The following is a 16,460-nucleotide window of genomic DNA, read 5'->3' on the forward strand; positions in this document are numbered from 1 at the left end:
TTAATAGCTTAGACCCTAACTAGGCATAGGGCGTTAATAATAATTAATACGATTAGTAACCTTTGCATTAGCTAGTTATAATAGGCTATTAGCTAGCTACTTTTTCTTATACGACCCAGCTCTACTAGCATAACGTCCAGTTACTTAAAAGCGCTTTTTTCCTTATAGCTAGAGTTTTAATATTATAAAAAAGAAAGATAATAATCTAACTAGGTTTACTACTTAGGACTCTATTATAAATAGCATAGCATAATAAAGCTTTACTAACTATCCTTAGCGGCCCCTTCTATACTATACCCGTAAAAAAAATTAAAACGATCGTAAACGCGAGTTATAAACGACACTTATCATAGCCCCATAGACCCGCATTAAGTCTAATACTAAGACTAAATTATTTTTATAAGTATTATCTAGTATAGATAAGTACTTAAAATATTAAACGTGGACCCTTATTATAACAGTAACGCTAAGGTTTCTGCCCGTTAAAAACAAAATCTCTAAGCTATTATATAGTATACTTACTCTCTTTTAATAGTAATCGTACCTCTATTTAACGTTAGCATTAACGCCTTAGGACCCTCCGCAAACTAGCTCCGGAGAGAGTTTCCTAATAACTAATAGTTTTTACTAATCTATAAAAAATAAAACGAACTAGCAATAGGGCCCCCATTATTCGCAAGTCTCGGGAGCATATATTTATATACCTCTATCCCCGAAACCCTATCTTACGACTATTTTTTATTTTCTTCGTACTTAGACTAGCGGCATATTATTTTCTCCGTTTATAACTACTTCCGAGAGGAATTAATTATTATCTCTATTACTACGACTCTTATATATTAGAATTAGCTAATTTATATACGCAATAGTAGATTACCCTAAATTAACGAGCGCTTAGTTTAATAATTTATAATATTACTAACCGCTAAGGTCTATATAATTATTAAGCTTATTCTAAGTACGGATTATTATATACATAGCTACTCGAGTAGAAAATAAGGTATTTAAAGAGCTTTAATTAAACTTTAAATAGTAAGTAACTTCTAATCTGCGGTAGCTTCTACCTAGTTACTTTTAAACATAATACGAATGACTTATAATAAGGTTTTCCCAAGCTTAATAAGCAGAGCCCAGCCCTCGGCAGGGCAGTTTTATAGGGCGATAATTTTTATAAGGCTAGGTAGAGGTAATATAAAATAGCTCTATAAGTACTTATAAAACCTTAGTTAAGTAAAGACTTATAGCTAGCGAGCGATAATTTATAAATATCTATAATATAATTATAGGGCTATAAAAGCGTCTAAGACCCTTCGTATAATTATATACTTATAAATTAGCTTCCCCAAATAGGGTTATAAACTTATTATTATATTACGAGCTAATTATTAGTAATATAACCGTCTCTAGTCTTTTTTTAGTTATTTTTATTATAAAGCTATCTAGACGATTAAAAGGGAAAAGATTTAGATTATTACGCGATTTATTTTTACCCTTTCTAAAAGTACTTATATAAGTATTAACGCCCTTTAGTACTTAATAGAATATTTTGCTATATAGTATACTTCTAAATTACCTAAATATACTTTTTATATAATAAGCAGCCCCGGCTAAAGGAACCGCCTTAGTAAAAGAGGCTTATACTCCTTAGCTTTCGTTAGCCTTAAAATCTTAACTCTATCTTAATAAAAATAGTTTTAAATCTAAAATATTAAACGGCTAGTAGTAGCTTAAAGAACTTAAAAATACCTAGAGCTTTCGTTACGTACTTACTAATTAGCTAATTACTAAAGAAGTCCGGGTTACTATTCAAAAATAACTACCCTAAGACTAATCCTCTTATCCTATATTCATAAATTATTAGTCCCTTAAATTAGTTTATTTAAATAAATTAAATAAAAGTACCTTATTCTTTTAATAACTAATTTCGGATTTAGTATTTAATAAGTCATTTCCGTATAAATTACTTATAATCTCCCGCTAAACTATATTAGTTTAAGCTAGTAATAAGTAAAAAGTCTTTTTATTATCTTTAGAACATTCGATAATATTATATTATTTTAGGACCTAATTCTATTTAGTTACTATAACGTAATAATAAAATGCTTAATATATTAAAAAAAAAAGGTACGCTATAACGTAGGTCTTCTTACTTACTTAGCGTATACTTATCTAGGATTAATATACTAAAGGGTAATCTCTAAAAAGATACTAACTTAGCTAGAACCTAATTAGCCCAGTATAAGAAGTAATATCTTACTTTAGAACATAAGCTCGCTATAAAAGAAAATTTCGGATCGAAACAGACAAAATTACTTTATAAGTACGTAGAAATACCTAGCTTATCATCTATATAAAGTAAAATCGGATATTTATTTCTTTTCTAATCTAGGCTCTACATAGTACTAATGCGATTATTTAATATTAAGCTATCTCTACTAGTATATATAGTATAGTTAACGGCGTTAACCTCTCTTACGTAATTTTAATAATACTAAGGAAAATTACTAATCGAATTAGCCTTTTACCTATTCTAACGGTTATTTATATAGATTCCTATTTACTATATAAATGCCTCGTTAAATTAGGAACGACGAAGGAAAAGAGGCTTATAATCGATATTATAGCCCTTAAGTAATCGTACGAAAGGCGCGAGATACTTAAGATCTATTAAATTAATAATAAAAATAACCTCGTAAACGCTTTTATAAAAGTAGTACTAAATAAGGAATTAGAGTAATTCGTAGGTAGCGGAAAAGTTACTATATAAATAGAGGGATAGGTTATATAAAAAGAGTAGAGAAAAGGGGGAAAAAGAGATGACTTAGTAAACGGGCCCGAGGTCGAATTATACTTCTAACTATAGTAGTTAAATTAATAAAAAAAAGAGAAAGTTAGTATCGGATTAGAAGTCTAATTCGACCGCGGTATATAGCTAACTACGCAAGGGCTAATTAGGGGCCCTATTTATAATTATTATAGCTAGCCTAACTTACGGTTAGAACCTCCTTTTTATACCTACTATGCAGATATTTATATAGTTTAATTAATCTCTTTGTTAACTACGGTTCGAACTAACCACCCTGTAATAGGGATACTAATAGAAAGGCTATTTAGAAAACTGGGAATATGTTCGTCTTATGAGAGAATCGGTACATAGCCCGAGTTGTCTTGGCCCAGGGGTTGGATCACTCCGGATGAACACTGTAAAGGTGAGAAGGTGGGCGGTAGTCCACTTGCCCGCACACCCCTCGAATCATTTCACGCGGTCACATCGGTTCGATTCAGTTGTTCTTTTTAAGTTTGCCAACTCTCCTATTGTTGTCTATCAAAGGAGGAAATCCCACATAACTTTCTGGTTGCTTCTCACTTTAATTGCTTTGTCAGAAGCCAAGATAGTATCGATGTGGCTAAGCGAAGTGTTGATCCTTGCACAGCCTGACAGGTCACGAATGACAAACGATCAGCGTCTAGGTGACACTCTTGGCCTCGGCCATCCCACCCGCGCGTAGAGCAACGTGAGGTCGAAAACTTATGACTCCTACTTAGTCTGGATCTCTTCATCTGATTGAAGGTTGTAGTAGATTACAGAGCCTCTGGTTCGAGATTTATAATCATGCGGCGGAAAGATGTAGCCCTGCCACTACTACGTGCTGGAAGTCGCATCAGTGAGGGCCAGCTTTATGAGACACTCAGTCCAGTGTGATTGCATCATTCATGAAAATGCTTGCAACTTCACACGCAGTGGTCTTGAATATTTCAAGTCAACGTCCGCGAACATGATAGTCGGAGCAATAATTCGCCCGTGTTAGCATCTGGGCGGAGTAGAACACCTCGAGTGCTTGATTTGGAAGGCGGAACGTCCCTCAGCGCCATGTGATAGAATTCGTGGGGAGCCAAGGACCGAGAATGACAAGCGATGGGGCCCTGGGCGGGTATTTCACCCCGATTTGGGTGGAATGTGAAACGAGCCATCACCGATAAACAAGGATGACTTGAGATCCATCAATTTTGTAGATACAACTACATGTGCGCGCAATCGAGCTTTGCTATTAGGTATAAAATAAGCTTTGCACTGGCTTTTGAGGGTTCTCGGCCCCTTTTCGAGCAGAAAGGAAGGTCTGGTCAGCAGGAATATTCAGTCTTCTGCGCGCCAATGCATTGTTAAGCTTGCTCCGCGCCCCTCGATACTAATATACTCCGTAGTGCGGACTTACAACACAATTAACACAAGTAATCCAGAAAAGAAAAGAAAGATAGCGGGACACATTTGCCCAGATATCCTGTTCGCAGGGCCTCTTGTCTCCTCATGTTCAGCTCTATTGCCAATAGCCTCGCTCAGATACACTAGAGAGAACCTGCGACATCAAGAACTCAGTCGCCCCGCACGGGGTTGAAGTTGATCTGTCTCTTCCCGCCGTTGGAACAGCATGAAGACAAGTAAGCAATGGCGGAGGAGTCAGCATTGGTGCAGCACTAGATTAGATGTCAGCTATCATTGTTCTGTTAAACCAAACTAAGTAGCGAAGGACGAACAAATGTTCCGGGGCCATCATGATATGTTGTGCCATGGGGAGGTTGGCAGCAGCTCTGTGTGAGTGCGTCGTGACGAGCTCCAGGTGCGAAGATGTCCTGGCAGGCGCCGGCGTAGAAGCTTCCTTTACAGGTCGCGATAGATGCGAACGAGCCGGCAGCGCATGCGCTGTGGGTGACAAGGTAAGCGTGTATTCATATTGGCAGGGGTTAATTAATAGAGGCTTAGCTAAGTTACTTACGCGATGATGACGAAGATGTATTGTGAGAGCATTTTGAAGATGAGTCGATGGCAACGGTCAATCGGATGAGCGCTTGGCGAATTGTTTAATGGACGGAGTGTACTTTCGCATGAGTATTAAATACTACATCAGTCGGAGCTGCAACCTTGCGGCTCTTATATTGTCGGATTGGAAGTCCAATTCGACCGCGGCGTACGGCCGACTGCGCAGGGGCCAATTGGGGGCCCTATTTACGATTATCGTAGCCAGCCCAACCTACGGTTGGAACCTCCTTCTTACACCTACGCAGATATTCATATAGTTCAATTGATCTCTTCGTCAACTACGGTTCGAACCAACCACCCTGTAACAGGGATACCAACATATATACTCTAGCTTCGCCTCTCTTACCTCAGAGATAATTCGAGGAGAACGAGATTGTGGCCCAATATGCAATCTACATCCCACCGGGTTGAGAAAATAGAAAGCTTAAAGAGATTACAGCATCCAACATTCACCGCCTCCACGAGACCCGAGTAGGTCGGAGACATCGGGTCGATGCCACTTCATGATCCCTGGATCTCGAAATCCGAGCAATTGTGCTGATTGAAATTGCAGAAAAGTGTTTCGAGGCCATAGATTAAGAGGTTAGTGGGACCTTGAAGAAAAGCTAGAATGGGTCTTTGCCTTTTAGCGTTGATGCACAATTCTCAACTCTCACGAGAGGCTGGCATGCCTTCTGCCATGCTGCTATTATCATGTTTCTTCTAAGCCCTTGTACTGATCAAAATTATCGTTTTATCATCTAGGAACCATTCAACTTCCGTGGTCGGGCAGCTACTTCTAAAGTGGTTTCAAACCCGATCATTATCGGCGCCTGCAGGCTGCAGTATGGCCGTCTCTGCGAGTATCGTCTTTGATCAGCACTATTAGAGTAAGACTAGAGGATATTTCAAACAAGAGGGAGTCTAGTCACCTCCAGCGTACATGAAGTTAAATTTTGTGGCGTTCCGCAGAGTCGGGAGTGACGACAAGACTAAGGCAGCCAATAGTAGTCCGTTAAGATCTCATGGCACATGTACGAATCAGCAGAAAGAACGTGGTAATTTTCGGTGAGAAATCATCTTCTTATTCGAAGTGATTCGTCGGTTTCATAGAAAAGGAACATCACATTTCTGATACAACAATGTCTTCAACTACGAGTCTTGTTCGCTACTCCACGACGTGGTCTTCTTAAGTCTTCCCAACTTCACCTAAGTACCAGATCAGGAGACAATTTCAACTCCAGCGCCAACTACATCGAACTTTTTAGATTGGTATCTTACTGGGAGAAGTATGCTTTGCAATGTATGCATGCCGATGTTCCGTGGTATCACATTCAACGGAATCGCGTTCGACTTGGGATACAAGATTCATCATCAAGATAGCATCTCGCTCTCCAGGTCAGCCGCGAGCGGGTGTCGAATTTGCGGCGAATTGCTTCTTCGAACACTGGACATGCATGACTCACTCGATATCTTCACGGGCCCATGGATGTATCGGACTGCCTTCAATCGAGCAGGCTCCGAGTCCTTTGCTCGGCTCACTTTCACTATTTTATATCAGACAGGCGGTATATTCTCGCGCCACTTCCGTGTTTATCCAAAATCGACCGTAAACGTCAATTCCAGCGTCGCTGTTAGGAACGGCATCATACCTGAACCGGAAGCCTTGAAGGCGGTGCGGTATTGGATGAGTACGTGCTTGACAGGACATGCAGAATGTCGCGTCAAAGGCCAACCAAAGTCGTATCCCACCCGTTTGCTGGAGATAGACAAATCAGGTTTGCGGCTCATCGATCCCGAGACGACACCGATTTCTGGGCCGTATGCTGCACTCAGCTATTGTTGGGGCTCGAATCCTTCATTCCTCCGTCTCACCGCTTGGAACCAAAATAGGCTGCGGGCAGGGATCGCCGACGATGAGCTTCCGATAGCTTTCTGTGAAGCTCTCAAAGCCGTACGATGCCTCGATATCTTGTACATCTGGATCGATTCGCTGTGTATTATTCAGAGTGGGCCCGGAAGTACTGAAGACTGGGCCCATGAGTCCTCACGAATGGCGGACGTATACTCAAACAGCATACTTTGCCTTGCGCTGTACCGAGCTGCAAATCCGCATGAGAGTACATTCCGAGGGGGTGTGCCACCTTTTATGCCACCCACTGAAGTTGATACAAGATGTATTTTCGATGGAGATGAGTCTATTCATCATTCATGTGTCGTCTTCTCTTCCAGCTATTATGAAGACGCGCTCTATCGCCAACCACTGGGTTCCCGAGGGTGGGCGTTGCAAGAAAGATTGCTGTCGCCGCGTGTTCTCGGGTTCGGTTGCGGAGAGTTGTTTTGGAGCTGTGCCGAATGCAAACACGCATGCGAGTCGTTCCCGGATGGTTTGAGTCTCGAAGATAACTTCTTTCAAGGTCTGAAACTGACGTCGGTCCCGTCAACGATAGAGGCAAAAGACAATTGGACCCTCACCACTGTCTGGTTCCGAGTTGTGGAGGAATATACCAACCGTGACCTCACGTTCCCAGAATCAGACAAGCTTGTGGCGTTGTCTGCAGTGGCCTTACGTTTGGGCCAGGCAATGGACGATATATGCATCTGGGGCCACTTCAACAAGAGCTTGATTAGAAGCTTGTATTGGAGTAGTGGCAGAATACACGTAAACCTCAAAAGGGTCAGGGCAACCAGAAGATCTCAAGTAGCCTCTGATGGGAGATGGACCAACGGGGTCAAGTTTCCTTCCTGGAGTTGGACCTCTATGGACGGACCGATATCTTTTGAGCATGAAGTCTTTGGGACAATGGTTACCTCGCCCCTCGCTTCATTCGAAAGGTACGTGATACAAAGCCCAGGCAAAGGTCATCAGCAAATTTCCACCACCCTGCTCCAACTTCAGGTCTATGAAATGAAAGGACAGTTGCAGCTGCATCATGATGAGAGCGGCGGTACGGTCTATACCTTCGTCCCAACAGCATATTCCAGAATCATTGACTGCGCCAGAAAATTCACGGCTTTCCTGGATGACTATCAAAATCCCACTGAGGGTGCTCACGTGACCTTTTGCCCCTTGATGGCTGATAGTGGGAGAGATCCGACCACCCTTAAGTCTTGCGACTTTGTTTTGGGTATATTTGTTGAGAAGACAGGTCATTTACTGGATGGCCGATCCATATTTCATAGAGTAGGCTGCGGGTACATCGAGCTGAAAGACTGGGAGCAATGGCAAAATATCTATTATAGTGTTGAATTCCGAGAAACTAGCAAGGTACTCTTGAGTTGAAACTTAGGGGCTTTGCAAGCCTTTATATATATATATATTTCTCTCTTTTCTCTTTTTTTCTCTTTTTTAAGACGGGAAGGAGGGGAAAGATAAGTGTTCTTTTTGTTCATCGGCTGTTCTTGTGAAGCGCGACCAAGGAGGCAGGTACCTCAGAGGCTCAGATGTGATAGCTGAAAAATTCATGTTTTTTGCCGGGGCCTGGTCTAGAAGTACTGATAGCTGCATGTTACATGAATATCGTTCGGGTAATGAATCTCTGAATTTGAAACAGGTTTCTTCTTTCGTTTTTTCTTACTAACCTCGATATCATCATGTTGAATATGGGCATGTCTTTCTTGTTTACTCCACCCACCTCATCTCAACCCATCCTCCACCTTCATCCTCATTCTCACTTCGTTTTCACCTCTTTGACTCTCATATCAACCTCACTCCAACACCGTTCCTCTTCCTTGAGAAATTTCAGCGTCATCGAAATGGAGTCTCCAGCAGCGCCCTACTCGCCCTCAACCCACCCGCCGATCATCATGGACAGACTCGAAGTCGGATCCCTCTACATCATGATCTCGATCCCATTCTCCATCTACTTTGGCAAGAAGAAACACATCTACGCGACCAGTCTTCCGGACGACCCGAACTTCCCCTTCTGCACTTACGAGCTCATGGTCTCCCAGGGCCTCTCCACTGAAGAATTTCACTGGGACCTCTACTGGCACACCTCCGACTCAACCATCGATGAGCTCATTCTCACAAATGGCAATCAATACGCCAGCAGAAGCGCTGATATCGACAATGAAAGCGGTATTCTCTATCGCCTTCGCCCCCTCACAACCTGCCCGACAGCCTACTCCCGCGACCGGCTCACGATCACCCGCGTTCGCTCCCACGCCCAGCTCGTAGGCCTCATCCGCGTCCTGACGGTGCCGCCTGCACTCATCCCACATCTAACGCGCTACCTCGACTGGATGACCGCCGAGTCGGCTCGCGTCGCCGAGCGAAGCTACGTCTGGGCTACGATGGCGTACTACCGCACCCGCCGCCACCTCCTCAAGATTAAAGGCGTGCGAGATCATACCTTCAACCAATTCGACATCTCGCGCTTTACGGCGGAGCTGCTCTCGTTCGCCTACGCCGAGGTTCCTGGCGCGTTGTTGTTTGGTGGCATGGGGATGCCGAGACCGATTGTTGCGTCTTAGTTGGGCGTAGCAATGGGGTTCCTTGAGGAGGAAGATGCTGTTGCTATCAGGCACGCAAGGGATGAGCTGTTGAGGAGGCAGAGGGAGGAGTTTGGGGTTGTCACTTCTTGCTGGTACCAGTGAGTTGATTGTGAAAGCACGGACGATTGCCTAGGGTGCTTGCTCACTTCGGTGTGGTGCAAAGCACGATCTGGTGTGTCCTCCTCTCCTCAATAGATCATATTTTTGGAGCTACGGGTAGCTAACGTCGAACCCTTGCTTCAGACTCAGAGAAAACACCAAATGAAAGAAGGAGATGAAGCCTTATTATGGCGGCCAGCAGCTGCAAGCACGCCGAAGAAGATACGGTCATCTTTGATTAAGGGCCCAGCTGGAGACTAGACTCTACGTTAGGAGATAGCGACTGGCAGCTGCCATCTTCTTACAACGAGTCTTCGATGGCATTGAGATTCTACTTGTACATAGCTCTTGACACTTCTCAAGAAGTAAAGCTACCAATGAGATGAAGTACAAGACAGCGTATAGTCCCCTCCTCCGACCCAGGTCCAGTTTCAAGTAATCAATAGCCAAGCTTGGAGTCGAGCAAGGCCGAACGGCTCCTCGTCGTTTGACGCTGGAGAAAAATCCATCAATTATCTGAAAGTCGCAAAGACAAGCTCTATCGGTACCCAGAAGGCTCGACGTCTGGAGTGCAGAGTTCTCGGGCCCGTTGCGGAATCGGCGGCTCCTCAGGTGCCCGAAATGAGGTGATGCGGGCCGGACCGTACGACTGTGGGCATGCATTCACCCGTACGTGAACCTTGCCAAAAATGACTTGCAGAAGCAGGAGAAAAAGCAAGTCTACTTAATACTCCATATACAGAGCCTCTTGGCAGACAATAAGAGATCGGTGGTCTGTCATGCGGCATGTGGAAGCCGCCTAACTGCGCAAGAATGAGCAAGTTTCCCGAACCCCTCACCACCTCACCAGTCAGTCTCCCCACGCCTAAAAGTCAAGTCGCCCCAGCACCGAAGTCGCCGTCCTCGGGATGTAAAAGACGAACCACCTCCCCGCCCCCAATATCGAGCAAGTTTGAGGCATTCAGTTCCCTTGTCATTGTCGTCGTCACCAGCGAAACGAGCTTCCTTTATCGAATAAGAGAGCCTGGGCCGTCGCTACGATGCCGCTTCTAGAAATCATGGCGTTCGTATCTGCGTCTGCGTATTCGGTTCTGCTCTCCGAAGAGCCGATACCTTCTTATTCACAATACCTTGGTCATTAAGAATTTGTTAATCATGAGCCAGAGACTGAGAGGATCGATCCATCGTCCAGACCTGAGTGTGGTCTTGTTGTGTATCGAAGCTGTCGTCGTCTTCGCCGCTCTCGTGCTATTCGGCGTGGCGTACCCAGATCGCTTCCGCTCGCGACTCTGGAGGAACGGCGGTGAGCAAGGATGGTGTTCGAATCCCAGAATGCGGATATACTTCTATGCCAACCATGAAGAGCCACCCGAGATACCCTTGATATGGAGCCAAAGGTGAGGTTCCGCATGCTTCCATCACTCTGCTGAAGCTTCAACGCTAATCCATCGCTTCATCCAGGTTGACGACTTCCGACATGGCCACTGCGGTCCTCGGAGCGACGATATTCTTCGCCCGCCTAACGATGGCGGTCCTGCAATACGAAGCCCGATGGACGAACCTCGCGTACGACGCCTTCCTCGGCGTCCTATGGGCCTGCAGTGCCGCCGCGCAGAACGAACCCGATCTAAGCGATCCTCATCACTTCAGCGAGAGGCCGTGGTATCTCACCCGAAGCTGTGACGAAGCGTGGCCAGAGAATCGGGGCTGGTGTATGATTGCGAAGTGGGAATATGCCTGGTCTATTTTTGCTGCGTTCTTTTACGTCGCGAGGGTCGTTGGAACGTTGAGCTGGTCGTTATACGAGAAAGGAAGAAGAGATGGATTTAGCACTGGGTGCAAGGCGCTATCCCTATCAGAGTGCGATCCGTGGACTGAGGAGTGCGAGATCGCGTTGTACATGGATGATGCGTAGCAGTATGACTGGGTGTGATATGGATCTGGCGTCGTACATATTAACGACAGGTCAGCACAGACGGGATCGAGTGACACAACTATACGACAAGGGATTGCACCGCACGAGGAAGGCAAGGACTATCGATATCAACTTTGCATTGCGAATCTCTGCCTAACGACTATCGACAATAGGGCTGAAGTGAGGGGGTGAGGGAGAAAGTTCCATTGCATCTGTTTGCATGCAACCATTCGAAGACCATGTGGTCAATCCGTCCAAACAACCCGTAGATCCACCCGTGAAGCATGGCGATCAGTCAAAGCTTCGAACATGCTTATTTGTTCTGTGGCAAGAGTGTCAGTAACATCATCTTGGTGGCTGATGGTGCGATCAGTGTCCAGGAGGGGAACTTACGGGGCAACCGGCACAGGTGCAGTCCTTGCCGCAGTGGCAGGAGCCGGTGGAAGCGCATCCGCAGCCAGACATGTTGATAGTTGGTGGAGTCGTTTGAAGTGACTTGAAGGTGGTTCTGTTTGCCTTGATTGTGGACCGAAGTCGTTGAGTGTTTGAGTGTGCAGTGAAGTGGTGATGGAGGTGGAAGAAGTCAAGGGCTGTGGGTGGCAAGTGATTTGGTGGTTTAAGTAATGGCGATGATTATCTAATGGCGACCTGGAGCATCATTGATGGAAAGGAAACAACCGGGCGAGATGGGAAGCAAGAGCGAGAGCACCTCCCGTCTGGCTCCTTCCTCACGGCTGGGGCCAGTCAAACAGACCACATGTTCTTCCCCCGAGCATAGAAGTCGCTAGTCAGCAGCAAGTTCCAGCCAGCAATGCTAGCTTTGACGCCGGCGGTAGAGGGAAGCTCCTCCGTCACCCCGCCTCCTGCCTTTCTGTATCTCTTACCTGGTGCCTGCCCAACAACGATTGGGAAAGAACGAAGAACCCGTCGGCTGAGTGGTTCGGAGGAAAGTGGCGAATGACGTGCAGCTGGTAAAGGTACTGAAGCAGGAGCTAAGATCGGTCTTGTCACAAGGCAAGACCCAACCTGCCACTCAATCAATGGCAGTTCTCAGTGCCTCCTTCCCGGATCGAGACTACGCAAAGAAACCCCACTTTCCCACCGAGACAAGTGACGAACGGGCCCGGGCCCTCAGACCGGCGTGGGCCCGTCTGCTGGCTGCCAGTTTGGGGACAAACCCGCCATATGGCCAATCATACGGCTTTTATGCTGGCTTAGTTCACGAAGATACCGGAGTACATTCTGCGGGGGAGGGGAACAATGGCTTGACGGCCATCTTTGAGACTATGATTCTCCTCGATCGCGGGCCGAAGACCAGGGTCTTCCCTTGGAATCGATAACCTTATGATTTACGAATTAACCGCTGATTGGCAAGATCACCTTGCTCATTCAATTTTGCGTTTCACCAGTGGGCGAGAAATGTCTAACTGAAGACATCAGAATGCAGAATCTGCGAGAAAAAGACCTGGTCCATCGGGAAGATGATGTCGCCGCAGCCACACTTCTGAACATTGGCTAGCTACTAGCCGTTGCATGTTGGCAAGCTATCTATAGCCGCTCATGTGTTCTAGCTGTTCTACTTGGACCGATGTGTAGCGAGTCGGGAGAGTGGGCATCGCAAGGGACCGTTCACGGCGCCGTGCATCATGCATGTGCGTCATCAGACGTGTTGGCGCACGAGTCCGGCGCGTGCCTTTCTCTCAACTTCTCCAACCGCTGAAATGCAGCAACGTTACCGCTGGCTCGTCGCCGACGGAATCCGCTTTGACACTTCTTCCACTGGTTCCACGTATGACTCGATAACGCATCCCGGTGGGCATACATCCGGGACTAGCAGATCTCAGCTCATCAGAACCCGACGTCTTGGTGCTGGTTCGGTGCCGGGTCCGAGATCGTCGTACCCCAACTGGGCGTTTCATTTCCTGTACCCAATCCAGGAGATGGCTGGCATGTGCCGAGGTTTTCCGCCGGCTTTCAGGTCTGGCATGCCCATTGTTACGAGGATCCATGACCAGGCCTCGGAATCGGTATACATCCGCATCGTGAACATCCCTGTGCCGCCTCCGCTAGTCTATCTGAGGCACACGACAATGGCATGCAAAATGAGAGTTTGCAGCTTGCGTGCCGTTGAATTCCCTGGGCCTCAGTTGCTCCCGGTAGGAATCTTACACACAATCAGGCAGTTGGGAGATGAAAATTTACCTTATGGATAAAGTGGTTCCCGGGCGGATGAGTCTTGCTAGAGAAAATGCAACTCTCTTGACTATGATGACGACCAAACGGAATGAAGAGGAGCTATTGAAGAAGTATGCGTCCCTAGGCCTCAATGAGAAATCATCAACTGGAGACATCGGGAAATATCTCTCCTGTGCATAACATTTTTCAATGTTGTTAAACACTATATATGATTCCTACGCCAATTCCTCAAAGAAGAAGTGCCCTGCCATGTTTGTTATGACTTCGATGAACCCACTGGCCCAAACCTATCATTCTCGCTGTACTTGACACTAAAGTCCCTCGTGCAGACAATCCCTCTTCCATGCTCTTTCTGTAGTATAATCTCCTCGCTGTTCGTATCGGAAGGCAAAGCACCAGCATACATAGCTTCAGCGGAACATCGGCCTTCCATAGCGATCGGCGAGCGCACCACGTCAGCTCTGGCACCTGTGCCAGAAACATACCTTTCAGTTACACTGAACTCGTCCTTGGTATGCATCTCGAACTCGTCATGTAAACTGCGATCCAGCGGGATCCTGCTGGTCCTCCTGTTACCGCTCGCGTAGGGGGTGTTGCGAGAGGCACCGCCGCCAAGGGGCGTCTGACCACTTCGGCCGTAGCGTTCGTTGCTAGGATAGTAGTCGACTGAGCTGTTGATCTTCAAGAGGCGACCGAATAGAGGTTTGAGGTAAGAGGCGCAAGCTGCGATGATACCGATGTTGAGTTGAAGACTAGCTCGCATTAAGACTAATTAGGATGTGCACTTTCACTAACGCCTACACGTTTCATTGTGAAAGTAGTTTACTGCATGAAAGTAGACTCACTTTTGCCAGAAATGAACCCAATAGTCGAATATGGCATCTGGACTGCCACCTGTGGTCAACATGAATACAGCCTTGAGGATGCCCATGATGACTGCACTGGATTGAGAATCATGTCAGCGCATTCGCGAATCGAGAAGGATATCAGGACATGATTAAGACTTACAAATAACCAAGATTAAGGATGCCTATCACATAAAGTCTGACGCGGAATCTCATCTTCAAATGCCAGATGATGGGAATCGGTAGCGCTCCCAAGCAAATGTCGGTAAATATGTTACAGGCTGACCAAAAGGTTTGTCAGAAATCGTGACGGCCCGGCACGCAGGCTGACTTACAGATATTCCAGTACGTCAGTTTAATAAACAGATTGAAGTCGTGACACCTTGGATCGAAGGGGTTCATCCACTGAAACTCCCACCAGCCCGAATATGGCGTGCAGTAAACGAACAACCAAGCAATTGCTTGAATCGAGTAAGCAATGACAAAACCTACAGACTTTAGCCATCGAATTCTTGGATCTGAGGCGACAACTTCGTATTCATACATACCAATTACGGCGTAAAGCGACCATCGGTACCATTGAAGGTCCCTCTTTAGTCGAAGTAGACTTATTGCCATCGATATCCTCAACAGTCCCATCGCGACGCCATCTGATAGAACCGTCTTCCAGAAAGATATCTGCTCGAATTCGATTCTGTCGTTTGTCGGGATTGTCGAACCATGACGACCGAGACCATAAGGTATTTGAAGGACTAGGCAGACCCAAGAGGCAAGGGCGAGTATCTAAATCGTGCTGAAGTCAATAACCTCTTTTTGACCTTCAACAACGGACAAACTGATATAAGAGTACGGACTTACGGCGGCAGCCACTATGAGGGCATCTTCGGCTCCAAAGGCCCTGAGGATTACCACGCGAGCATAAACACGCAGCGAGACGAATGCCAGAGCAATGAAGTGGAAAGCGCCAACGACGCCGACGATCCGCCCTGCATTGTTAGCATTGACGTATTCTGGAGGAAGGCCATCCATCGTTACTTCATGATTGTGAATATGGAGAGGGTAGAAAGAGAGCAGTAGCGACGATGAGGGCAACGTAGACTTATGGATAAGGCCACCCTCTTTTCTCGCGGTTCATGATCACTGAGAATCCTACGGAGAGTATCAACACTTTGATGCTTATTCTTACGGCTACAAGTGTTAGGGAACCCACGCACTCTTGGCCTCGGCTTGGCCCCACGACTTTCCGGTCCTGGCTTCATGCATACTTCTTCGACGCTTCTGGTTTTAGGCTCAAGGGGGCAAGAAGAAATTTGCACCTTGCAGCGTGTCACAACTTGTCACAACTCGAACCTCACTAGGAGTTAGCCGTTATTTGATAATTTCTCAGCTTGTGGTAACATTGAAGACGTACCGCACATGCCACAGTAGCCCAAAATGACAGACGTCGTATTTCTTGCGAGACTATTGCTCGATGCGTAGATGCCTTCCTCCGAGGGATCCACTACCCTGTTGGTGACTCCTTCTCAACGTGCAATCTTGAAGAATCTGCATTGGTGTGGCACAGGGGAGAAGAGGGGTTGAACATGCCGGGAATTCCGGGCAGCGCGTTGCCACATGGGCTACATATGCCAAGAACAAGCATAAAACGGTGAGAGTATAGGGCATCGAGTGACATTTCAGACTGTCAACTCCTCGAACACAAGAGTCGTAACACGAGAACTCTTGTAGCACAGCACAGCTGTTTAGTTCTTCAAGTGGAACAGACGATCCGGCCCAGCCCGATCTTACCACGGACCGTACGCACGGCCTAAACAGACCCATATGACAGGAAGATGTGGGATATCAGGTCGTTTCTCAACGTGAATCACGCTTCCCGCAGCAGCAATGAACGAACCACAATTCAATATCCAGCATTCAAGCCAATCTCCCCGTTACTATTTCCAGACAAAGTCGTGGTGATTCGGAAGCGTGCCGGCAACGCCACAACCGGCCTTCGTTCTTCGTCTGTCAACATTGACAAGGAATTTCGCAAAACCGCGCAGAATTCGAATGCATGGGCTTGCTCGGATGATCGAGGCCATCAGCCCGGGTGGGACTTATGGATACTGCTGGC

At 46.3% G+C, this 16,460-nt stretch overlaps 6 protein-coding genes across 6 annotated transcripts; 3 read left to right on the forward strand and 3 right to left on the reverse strand.

Annotated features, from left to right (window-relative positions):
• Positions 1-4,371: 4,371 nt before the first annotated feature.
• On the reverse strand, positions 4,372-4,804 carry CLUP02_12059 (uncharacterized protein; the record flags this gene model as incomplete). The annotated part of the gene is made up of 3 exons (XM_049291023.1): positions 4,372-4,473; positions 4,534-4,699; positions 4,773-4,804. The coding sequence occupies 3 exons, from the start codon at positions 4,802-4,804 to the stop codon at positions 4,372-4,374; spliced, it is 300 nt and encodes a 99-aa protein (XP_049148168.1).
• Positions 4,805-6,110: 1,306 nt separating this feature from the next.
• Positions 6,111-8,078, forward strand: CLUP02_12060 (uncharacterized protein; the record flags this gene model as incomplete). The annotated part of the gene is made up of 1 exon (XM_049291024.1): positions 6,111-8,078. One exon carries the CDS (start codon positions 6,111-6,113, stop codon positions 8,076-8,078), a length of 1,968 nt encoding a protein of 655 aa, XP_049148169.1.
• A 473-nt stretch (positions 8,079-8,551) lies between these two features.
• CLUP02_12061 (uncharacterized protein) lies at positions 8,552-9,271 on the forward strand (the record flags this gene model as incomplete). The annotated part of the gene is made up of 1 exon (XM_049291025.1): positions 8,552-9,271. One exon carries the CDS (start codon positions 8,552-8,554, stop codon positions 9,269-9,271), a length of 720 nt encoding a protein of 239 aa, XP_049148170.1.
• A 933-nt stretch (positions 9,272-10,204) lies between these two features.
• CLUP02_12062 (uncharacterized protein) lies at positions 10,205-11,306 on the forward strand (the record flags this gene model as incomplete). Its single annotated transcript, XM_049291026.1, has 3 exons — positions 10,205-10,240; positions 10,496-10,788; positions 10,853-11,306. The coding sequence occupies 3 exons, from the start codon at positions 10,205-10,207 to the stop codon at positions 11,304-11,306; spliced, it is 783 nt and encodes a 260-aa protein (XP_049148171.1).
• Positions 11,307-11,619: 313 nt separating this feature from the next.
• On the reverse strand, positions 11,620-11,757 carry CLUP02_12063 (uncharacterized protein; the record flags this gene model as incomplete). Its single annotated transcript, XM_049291027.1, has 1 exon — positions 11,620-11,757. One exon carries the CDS (start codon positions 11,755-11,757, stop codon positions 11,620-11,622), a length of 138 nt encoding a protein of 45 aa, XP_049148172.1.
• Positions 11,758-13,758: 2,001 nt separating this feature from the next.
• Positions 13,759-15,376, reverse strand: CLUP02_12064 (uncharacterized protein; the record flags this gene model as incomplete). Its single annotated transcript, XM_049291028.1, has 5 exons — positions 13,759-14,254; positions 14,348-14,443; positions 14,511-14,628; positions 14,683-15,130; positions 15,206-15,376. The coding sequence occupies 5 exons, from the start codon at positions 15,374-15,376 to the stop codon at positions 13,759-13,761; spliced, it is 1,329 nt and encodes a 442-aa protein (XP_049148173.1).
• Between the last annotated feature and the right edge of the window lie 1,084 nt (positions 15,377-16,460).

Source organism: Colletotrichum lupini, chromosome 6, assembly GCF_023278565.1.
Source record: "Colletotrichum lupini chromosome 6, complete sequence".
NCBI classification, from domain to species: Eukaryota; Fungi; Ascomycota; class Sordariomycetes; order Glomerellales; family Glomerellaceae; genus Colletotrichum; species Colletotrichum lupini.